Source organism: Morone saxatilis, unplaced genomic scaffold (genome assembly GCF_004916995.1).
Source record: "Morone saxatilis isolate NCDOM2014 unplaced genomic scaffold, NCSU_SB_2.0 Contig14, whole genome shotgun sequence".
NCBI classification, from domain to species: Eukaryota; Metazoa; Chordata; class Actinopteri; family Moronidae; genus Morone; species Morone saxatilis.
In genome coordinates, this window is record NW_023339696.1 from 7028482 (window position 1) to 7039604 (window position 11123).

Genomic DNA, 11123 nt, shown 5'->3' on the forward strand with positions numbered 1-11123 from the left:
TCCTTCACCCCGCCTCTCACCACATCACATGGACTTCCAAACAGGCATCCAGCCGGACCCCTACCTTTCCCCTCGCTTACATAGGAGAACTCACCAGGCCTCAATAACAGGCCAAAGGCCAACTTCCACATTTGACAGACGAAGACCACCAAGCCCACCTGCTTCTCTACCACCACAAAGGAGAGGGATGTCAGTGAGATCTCAGCCACCCCTGACAAGAGGAAGGAGGGGTATTGGGTTGCGCAGGGCTCCATCAACTGTCCGACCACAGTCCCCATTTTCTAGCCCCCTAGCTTCACCCCGGGGATCACTGAGGAAGAGAGCAAGCCCACCACCTTCCCCAAGACTATCTTTCAGGCAGCAACCCCCTCCAGATGCAGTGCCTCTGCCATCCACCAGACCGAATATGTTCAGAGGTAGAAAGCAAACTTCCAAGATGAGGCGTTCTCCCTCTCCTCCCCTTCCATCACCACAAAGACGGAGTCCCCCTCTACCTGAGAGAATTCAGTCCCCCCCCCAAACATTCCGCCCCACTTCCCCCCATCGTCCTCCCTCCCCTTCCCCATCACGTATCAGTAGTCGCCCACTCCCCACCAGGTCCTCTACTCGCAGGCTCAGAGGTGGTGCTGGAGGTCGAAGTCACGTGCCAATGGGGGCCGTGAAACCTTCCCCAGCTAACCCCTACTTACAAAGACGCAGTAGACATGGACCCCCTGTCACTCAGCATGTAGCCCCATTCAGGTCTTCTATCCATAGTGGTCCAGCCCCTCCCTCAGGACAGATAGGGGGCATAACTGGCACACCCATGTTAGCCAGGACAGGATCTAGACCTACAGGGTTAAGGGAGTCAAAGAGAATTGGTACCGCCCAAGGAGGCTTCCACAGACCTGTAGGTAGGGGCCAGCCATTAGTCCGTATGCCCAGAAACCAGCCCTCTCTTCAGTCTAGGCAGTCATTCAGAGCACCTCCCCCAATGCCACCTCTCTCTCCACAGCCTTCTTTGAAACAGAGTGGTCCCGTTTCTCCCCAGCCATCAGTGCGTAGACTACAGAGTAGACCTGCATCTCCACAGCCACTGCATCGTCCATCTCCTCTGCCCTCGCGTTCAGCTTCCCCTATGCACCATATGTCTCACCCACCGTCCCCCTTTCCCCATAGGGCTATGAGTCCCCAGAGTCTAGGGCCAACATCTTTTCAACCTCCAATGCCTCACCCCAGTCTTCCTCCCGGTACTTTCCCACCATCTCATAATATCACCCAGTATGACTACTCAATGATGGATCCAGGCCCATCCCCAATGCTTACAAATGCGTTACCAAACCCTCAGGTAGTAGGTGCTCCCTTTCCTCCCTCTCCTTTTCCCTCTTCCACCACTGCTTACTCTTCTCCTTTACAGAGACCATCCTCCCCCCAAACACAGTATGGTGTCTACTCTCAAAATCTTCCTCAACCTCCACCCTCATCACCTTATCAGGGACGCATGCTCCAGAACCCTTATCTGCAGAATGCCAGTATCACCACACCTTTACAGAGAAGCCCTTCCCCCATACCTGGTGGGCAAGGGGAGATATTAGCTGATGTACAGGGGAGCCAGGTGGGGAGCCCATTTGCCAGTCTTGGTTTATCCAATGCTTTGATGCAGAACTCCCACCTGCGCAGTGCGTCTTACTCATCTCCTCTACAACGCAATGCCAACCTATATACAAGTGTCCTCTCACCACCTCAGGTAGCAGCCCCTCCAACCCCTTCTGTAGCCTCCTCCCCATACTTGTCTTCTGCTATGCTTAACTCCCAGCTACGTAATGCTTCCTTTGCCTCACCCTTTCAGCAACACCTCTCCCCCATGTCTCCTGTCTCTTCTGCCCCTCCTTCCACTGCACCTCAACAAGGGACAACCAGAGGGACCTCCTCACTTTTTTCTGGTGGACTGCGGACATCCCAAATCCAGGGGTCAATGTTAAGGCTTCCAGGTGGTACTTTGACAATGTCCCGGGGGCCTGTTGAGCCTCCAGTTACTAGTGATGGTGAAACTGGTGGAAGTCTGTCACCCACTATGCTATCCAATGCCCTGCAGAACCCAAGCCTACGTCAGGCTACCTATCGACTGCCCGATGGTTCATTGGTCACCAGAAACTGAACCTGCTGAACTTCCTCAAATCCATCACCCTCTCATCCTCTATGCTGTCCTCTGCCTTGCTCAATCCAAGCCTACGTAAGGCCATATCGACTACCCGATGGTTCATTGGTCACCAGAAACTGAACCTGCTGAACCTTCCTCAAATCCATCACCCCTCTCATCCTCTTATTGCTGTCCTCTGCCTTGCTCAATCCAAATTTGCGACAGGCCACATATCGTTTGCCTGATGGAACTCTTGTAACTAGGACAGAGCCTGCGCCTGCACCTGCACCTTCCCCATCAATGCTTTCCTCTGCACTGTTGAACCCCAATGTACGTAAAGCCACATACAGGCTGCCAGATGGAACTTTGGTTACAAGAAATGAGCCAGAACCTGAGCCCCCTTCCTCTTCTATGCTCTCCTCTGCCCTTCTCAATCGCAATGTTCGTGGGGCTTCTTATCGATTACCAGATGGTTCAATTCTAACACGTCCGGGAGATGAGACGCAGAATGCTGAGAGTATAGTATCATCACCAGGGCTATCTAGTGCCCTGATGAATGCTAACTTGCGTAAGGCAAAGTTTCAGCTACCAGATGGATCATCATTCTTTTCACAAAACCAAACTCAAGCTCCCACCTCTCCTCACCTTTCTGGTGCAATGCTAAACACCAGCCTCCGTGGTGCCTCCTACAGACTCCCAAACACATCACTATTAAGGCAGCCTGGTTCTGCTGATACCTCTGAGTCACGATCCCTTGACCTTTCCAATGCTCTCCGCAACCAGAACCTCCGATCTGCCACCTATCGTTTGCCAGACGGAACTCTGATGACCCACTCTCAACCCGCTTCTGCACCCCAAACACTTGACCTGTCTAATGCGCTATCAAAAAACCCAAACCTTCGTGGGGCAAAGTACCGTCTCCCTGATGGTAATATCATGACACGGCTTGGTGCCCCTAGCACCCCAGAACCTCGCTCACTTAACCTTTCTGGTGCCCTACAGAACCCTCACCTCCGGGGGGCCTCTTTGCGCCTACCCTCGTATGCTGTAGTGTCACCCCAGGTCCAGGGTTCGGGCCCTGAACAGCACTGGGCACAGGGCCCTGGAATTGAAGGTTTGAGACTGCAAGATGTGGATGTGTGGGGTGCAGAGAGGTTACTGCCTCACGGGACAGTGCAGAACCTCAATAAGTGGTCCATGTATAGAGATGGGGAGTTGCTGGACCCCCAAAGCATGATGAGACAGGGACACATGGGTCATGAACCAGGGGAGTGGAATCTCAGCAGGGAGGGGGAACCACAAGGGCAATGGTTTGACAAGGTAAACATTTTAAATATATGACTAACCTGACTAGTAGGCACAATAGCTAATGTTGGGCACTATACTATATGTAATCTTTATGTTTCTAGAATCTTACAGTTGTAAATGTAATGATCTGAAAAACTGGAATGGTAATCAGAGGGATGGTAGCTTATTCAAGTAACTTATTAATGTGTTGATGGTTTCTGAAAGGGCAGAATATATTATTAGTATAGGTACAGTGAACAAAGGTAAGGCAAAATGTATTTATGTAATAATTTTTATGTAAGTGTGTGCATGTTTCAGTGCATGACCCAATTGTGCACAGGGCTATGTACAAGCATCATTTCTGATTGTGTATGTGTATCTTTTAGATGTACTCAATCAGAAGCTTATCCAGCGTGGCTCTACGGGAGCAACGAGAGGAAGATGGAGTGGAAGATATGACACAGCTAGAGTAAGTTAAAGATCACACAAACCTGCGTTAACGCTTTGTGAGAGAGACTTACAATGACAAATAAAATAATAAAATGTGTATTTAAAAGAGTTACATTTAAGGCACTCCATCACTTTCAAAATGTATTCCATTTGGTTTATCATTATTTGAAGTGTGGCTCTGGAGGTAGAGCAGGTCATCCACTAATCAGATGGTTGGGTTCTATCCCCGGCTCCTCTCTCTGCATGTTGAAGTGTCCTTGGACAAGATACTGAACCTTAATTTACTCCCAATGCTGTGCCATCAGTGTGTATCTGATGAGCAGTTGACACATTGCATGGCAGCCTCTGCCATCAGTGTATGAATGTGTGTGAATGTATGTCTATTCAGGCATTATAGAAGTGCAGCCCATTTACCATTTATCATATATGCCTATCATAATAGAATTGAAGCCTCAAGGAAATCATGGATTAGAAGCTTGTGAATGGGTTCTTGAAGCTAAAAAGTGTATAGTTTCAGTGGTGGGACATACCTAATGGTGGATCCAAACAGTGTAAACATGCAAAAGTGGTCTAGATGGTGGAGTGATTTGAAAAGTTCTTTGTTATCTTTAAATGCCATTGTCCTATTGCTTCTGTACAGAGAGATGCACGAAGGGGCTGTTCTGTTGAACTTGAGGAAAAGATTTGAGCGGGAGCTTATTTATGCAAGTATCTGAGCAGCACACACATCCAACATACAACCACCTACAAATTTAAAGTAAAATCAGTTTATTTTGAGTTTGTGTGTTTACTTTACAAAACCTATAGTTTTTATCTGGTGTTTCTTCTTTCTTTTCTTCTCTCTCTCTCCATTCCTTGTTTTCTTTCAGACATACATAGGTAGTATTCTGGTGTCTGTAAACCCCTATAAGATGTACAACATCTATGGGACGGACATGGTGCTGCTGTACAAGGGTTGTGCTCTGGGAGAGAACCCTCCGTAAGTCACACTGAAAGGGGACAGTAAACTGAAAACAAACAGATTGAGGCTAGAATTACCATAATTCTTATACTTATACTTTAAACAAATAGATCAATTTGTGGAACTGAGTTTCATCTTTATTATAAATTATTACTAATTAACTAATTATTATTAACAAGGCATTGCTCTACTTTGAATCTTTTCTTGTTGGTTGATTGCATTTATATGATAGAAAGGAACATGATGTGTTAAGGAGTAAAGTAAAGGAATGAAAGAAATGATGCAGATACATAATTAAGGCATGAAAGGGAAACAAATATTAGAAAAAAGCAGATGAGAAAGATAGAAAATAAGTGAAGAAGAATATGTTGGTGCTAAGAGTTTGAGTTCACTTCTTTCATCTCTGGACATCTTATAGCAGCTTCTCTTTCTTCTTCAGGCATTTGTTTGCCATAGCAAATGCTGCTTATTCCAAAATGATGGATGCCAAACACAACCAGGTCATAATAATCAGGTAAGAGGCTGACTCTAAAATCTTTCCACTCTCCATCTACCTGTAAATCCAATGTCAAAGTTCACAACCATATAGGATTTATACAAAGTACTTACGTTCATTATTTCACGATTCATAACTTCATATATACACCTGTACATGTATTTTTTACATAAATATATATAACATTATAGTAAACTGCCATGGTTTATAGCAGTTTAATCTTGGTGTACACAGCGTCCATGAGGCTTCTTGGACAGTCAGTTTCCATCTCCAATTGGATTAGTGTTTGTAAATTCATGAGTGTCTGTCTGTGGTTTTCTGGCCAGCAAACTTAAGACAGAGCCATCCTTCACTCCTCTCAAGCTCTGTCTAACTGTCACAGGTTCCTTGCTCCATGTCAAAATTGATCTCCACAGTCAAACACACATACTCTCCCACAAACATCATAAACTCATTTATATCTAACTCAGGTATAAAAGCATAGACATATATAGAGTACATCCACATATTTGCACATAGGTGTGTCATTTTAGAAAGGTTCAGAAACAATCATAGGAAATACACAAACACCTACACATGCACACACTCGCACACACCTGGAACACTCTAGCCGTATTCGGAAGGAGACACCTGTAAGGAAAGCCCAGCCAGGTCTGGGCCAGGAGCAGATTATCTTTCAGAGGTGTGTGTGTCCATGTGCACATGTGCTGTGTTTGTGTGTGAGTCACTGAGTGCGTGTTAAGGGGTAACTGAGGTCTGGTGTACAGTGACCAATAATGGCCCGGTTTTTAGCTAACCAGCCACTGATTTGAAACCTTATGCTGGAATGTGGTCAAGGTGCTGGTGTCCCTAAATACAAAAACACACAGGCACACAGACACACACACACACTTCTGCCCTCCTTTGGCCAAGCTTACATAATGGTGGTATTTAGCGCTAAGCTGTTGGCAGTGCTGAAGCACAGTGTGTGTGTGATGGTTTCAGGTGGTTTAACGCAAAAGTGGAATCGAGGCTTTGCCTAATGCAAGATTAGCCTGGTCTCACATCACTTAGTCAATTAAGTCAAACACTCCACAAGCGGCGCCACTGGGGAGGTGAGAAGGATCAAATAATCGACGCTCTAAGTGATTAATAAAAGCTGGGTTTAGTGGTGCTCAAAGTGCGGATAATGTTCACTATTTGGCCTTGCCAACAAAATAACTGGATTTTCCACTACTTGACCTTTTAGCTAATGGATTATTTTGTTGTGCTTGTCGGCTCTACATCCACTTTGACATAATCAACCATCATGTGAAAGTTTTCTATGCATCCTGTTTTGTAGTTCTGTATTTCACACAGCCAGTATGACTGGTGAGCCAGAATAATTCGTTTCATAACATTTAATTCTATCAATTAAGGTTTCAAACATACTATGGATGCTGGAGCACATTTTATTTGTTAGGGTTAATTTGCTATGGCCAGTTGGGCATCTCCTGTAAAGGTTTAGATAAAAGAAAAAAAAATCATATTGTCCAGTGAGTTTGTGTTACTGTGTTTCAGTGGGGAGAGCGGATCTGGGAAAACAGAGGCCACCAAACTAGTCCTTCGCTACCTTGCAGCAATACATCACAAATGCAATCTTGCGCAACAGGTGCACACACACACACANNAATAACAAACGATGCCCGCGTTTGCTGCCTCTGAACGTTGTTTTAAAAGTGTGAGTGTGCATCTGTGTGTCTATGAATCATTTATATTTTCTGATGTGTGTCTTGGGAACACGGAGTATGATGGGAGGCTTTCAGATGCATCATTATATGCCAGCATAGTAAACACACACACACACACACACACACATGTTCCTGTCTTGAAGGATGACTAATGCCTCTGTGTGTCTTTTTTCCACATCTCTTCTTTGGTGCAGATTGAGGTAGTGGGTTTCTGTGCATGACTTGTGCTATACATTTTACACTTCAACTACACATATGGCCATTAGAATAGCAGGTTGCTGTGTTTTGCTGTGGTGTGTGACAATATTCTGTTGTGTTGATGTTATCTTTTCTTGTGGATTTTCTTTTACTTGCTTTATAAAGTTGGTCTAGCATCCAACTATCTGATTGATCAGTATCCGAATAAACTAATGTTTGATCTCAAATGTGCAATTAGAAATATTGGACTTTATACAGAATCAAATTATGCATTGCATTTGAATTGTTTCTTGCTTGTTTTATTAAAACCTTGAAAACGGTGAACATGTCATAGGAAGATAGCATATTTGTCACCCAGCTGATAAGGTTGTTGATTTACTGTGTGTTTGAATGCCTGGTAGATACTCGAGGCAGCTCCTCTACTGGAATCTTTTGGAAATGCCAAAACTGTACGGAACGATAATTCCAGTCGCTTCGGGAAATACATAGAGGTTTTTCTAGAGGAGTGAGTATGAAATAAATACACAAAGCTACCAATCTCTGTTCCCATCACACTTCATCTCTTCTTCAATCACTTTTATTGAAGAATTTATTTAACTGAACTGTATTCTGTTTTTTTTTTTATTATAAAGTACTATATAACTGTGTTTTGTGCTTATTATTGTTATTATTATTGTTTTTGTCTCTTTTCTTGATTGTCTGTGATTCTTGATCTGTGCTCTCTGCTGCCTCTCTCTGTCCAGTGGTGTGATCAATGGTGCCATAACCTCTCAGTATCTACTGGAAAAGTCTCGTATTGTCTTCCAGGTGACACATGTAGACACGAACACGCACAAGATTACACTTTATATCTTATATTTTTCTGTATGTTAAAGCTTTAAATTTGTGTTTCCCCTTCAGGCCAAAGATGAGAGGAACTATCATATCTTCTACGAGATGCTGGCGGGTCTTCCCTCGCAGCAGAAGCAGGCTTTTTATCTACAAGACGCTGAGACCTACTATTACCTCAACCAGGTAGAAAGACACAGTGGTGCATAATCATCAGTTTTTCACCACTTTGCAGGAATGTCAAATTGGGATACAGATCACATTTGGAAGTGCCGTTTCTCTCCATGCAGGGAGGGGATTGTGGGATAACAGGAAAGAATGATGCAGAGGACTTCCTGCGTCTGCTTGCTGCCATGGAGATCCTTCACTTCACCCCTGAAGACCAGTCTGTCATCTTTAGAGTTCTTTCTTCCATACTGCACCTTGGCAACGTCTACTTTCAGAGATATGAGGTATTGTTTCCAAAAGGACATTTTTTTGTTTTTATTTTTGTTATTCATATCACTTAACTGGAGACGATTCAGGCAATTCAAATACACCTGTACATATACCACCAGATGAGAGGAATATAGTGAACTAAAAATAATAAATTAACAAAACCAAGACAATACAGAAAAATTATTACAGAAAAAGGCATTTTGATGTAATTAGAATATGGTGATTATAAGCACCAATCAGATGTATTTTCTCTCTCTTTCCCCTTTGCATTGCAGGCTGATGGCCAGGAGGTGGCGTCAGTGGTGAGCGCTCAGGAGATCAGAGTGGTGGCGGAGCTGCTGCAGATCTCTCCAGAGGGACTACAGAAAGCCATCACCTTCAAAGTCACAGTCAGTATCAAACTGGGGCATCCCTGTTTAATTAGATTTCACAAGAGTAATGCTCCAACATTAACTGCTGGAAAAAGATGTGTTTGAGGTTTGAATCTTTGTTATCATTATTAGTCTGGGTGGTTATTATAGGTCAGTCACACTCAATACATTTACAGTAGAGTTTGACCTAATGTTGACAGGCAGGTACAGTAACATGGCAGTATGCCAGTGTAGTGACATTAAAGAGACTGTATCGCCGCTCAGTGTCGTTAACCCAGAAACAATGACACCTGTTGATCCCATACAGAGAAAGATCTACTTGTGCACTTGTCTTGTACTCCTGACTTCCAGTGGTTGACTTTATAATACCTTCTCTAGCCAAGCTGACTACCTCTATACACCAACGGTTTGTGGGATGTAGGGCTCTAGGGTAGTTTACTATTTATTAATAATCATTCACATGTCCCCAGAATATTCAATGGAGACTGGTTGAGTAAACTATATTTACATTTTATTCAGAGAGAGAAAATGTCATGCTTTGTTGGAAGGCGTTAAACCTAGTCGAGTTTAAGTATATCTTTAATATCAAGTAAGAGTTTGTTTAAAAATTTAACTTATCAAGAACTATCTGTATCAGTAGAATTTAAAAAAAGTAAAAATAAGAGATTGATTAAGACCACATCTTTAGTTTTGGTAAGCATGTTGTTTAGTCATCATCAGTGATAGCACTAAATATTAAAAAAAAATTACATCTTGGATTTTAGTTACCTGTCAGGTGCCTTACCTCTAACCTCTGACCTCCACGTGTCTTCATTCATTCATTCATTCATTCATTATGTTTGGAAAGACAAATCTCAAATCACATCTGACCTCATGTAAAGCAGCCCGATTTAGTTTCCACGTGGTAACAGAATCTCTTCATGAAACAATTAAAACAGCTTCCATTAACTGCTCATAATGTAACTACACACACTTCTACAACACACAAACAAGCATGTTGGCACCCAGCCACTCATCCCGTACACATACAGTATTCACATACTTGCTATTGAGCTATGTTATTTTTCATTTCCGTTCAGGGTTCCGCTTTCTTTGTCCAAAACAGAAACTTTTTATTTTCTCGAGGATTTCAAGTTTACTTGACACATCATTATGCTTCTCATTGTCTTTGTGTTAAATCTTATGAAGTCTCTTAGCATCTTACCAGGCAGGAGCCAAAGTCCTTTAAATTCACATATACGTTTGGGGCGAATACTCACAAATAGTTTTTTAGGTCTTTAGGGGACGAATGAAGAAAATGAAGTGTGTAGTTTTCACAGTTAAGCCTACAGTCATCCTGCTCTTCCAGTCCAGCTTCAGCGGTCAATTCATTAAACACTCATCCTACCAACGTATTTAACATATATCGTCTGTGTTTCCTGCTGTCACAAGTCACAATGTCTGCTGTAAAAAAGGCCTACTGTCCAGCCCTAACAGGTACAACAGTACTAACAGTGAGGAAACTGTCAATCAAGCTCAGTATACACAAAAAAGTCTAATTGGGCAACATAAGTGAAACACTTATGTGAAACACTTATGTAGGTGGACTTGGTGTAAAGGGGCTTTATTTAATATTTAAATAGATTAAATTAGCTTTAGATTATTAAATAGGCGCCAAGATGAGACTAGACTAGACTTTTTTCTTTGCAGTCATTTTAACATGAAATAGTAGGGTAAACACAAGTGTTACCAATGATACTAGAGAGCCAACATGCACAATAGCAGCTTCCTGACTCTGTTTGACCTGAATGGAAGATAACCTTAATTAGTATCGTTGGTAACACCTGTGTTTACCCTACTATTTCATATCAAAATGACTGTTGTGAAAAAGGTCTATTGTTCACCCTTCGCCTCTCATAAAATGTGTTGCCTAAATAAACCCTCTGTCTTCTTTGCAGGAGACAATGAGGGACAAGATCTACACCCCATTGTCTGTGGAAAGTGCTGTTGATGCCAGGTGAGAGATAACTACATACCCAGCATGCACTGCATGAAGATGTATCATTTTTCCTCCAGGTATTTTGCATGTAATACCTTTCTGAAGGGAAAATGTCACTGAATTAGCCATTTTGTTCCCATTAAGATATATTTTTTAAAGTAGTTGAAGAAGTAATCGGATCCTTAAGTATGTAAATGTAAAATTGAAATAATTTCATTTAAAAAATGAAATGACTAAATTTAAGGATTTCACTGGACAATGGTAATCTGAAAAGTAACTAGTAACTGA

At 42.8% G+C, this 11123-nt stretch overlaps 1 protein-coding gene across 1 annotated transcript in view; it reads left to right on the forward strand.

The window, feature by feature from the left end:
- Positions 1-2304: 2304 nt before the first annotated feature.
- myo15aa (myosin XVAa) overlaps positions 2305-11123 on the forward strand; it is a gene marked incomplete at its 3' end in the record, with an annotated part of 31038 nt that continues 22219 nt past the window's right edge. The window contains 13 exon segments of the mRNA XM_035655011.1: positions 2305-3439; positions 3793-3875; positions 4497-4560; positions 4726-4835; positions 5257-5331; positions 6853-6943; positions 7217-7222; positions 7622-7725; positions 7964-8027; positions 8121-8234; positions 8339-8500; positions 8762-8875; positions 10795-10853. Of these exon segments, the coding sequence (XP_035510904.1) occupies positions 2420-3439; positions 3793-3875; positions 4497-4560; positions 4726-4835; positions 5257-5331; positions 6853-6943; positions 7217-7222; positions 7622-7725; positions 7964-8027; positions 8121-8234; positions 8339-8500; positions 8762-8875; positions 10795-10853 (2066 nt within the window).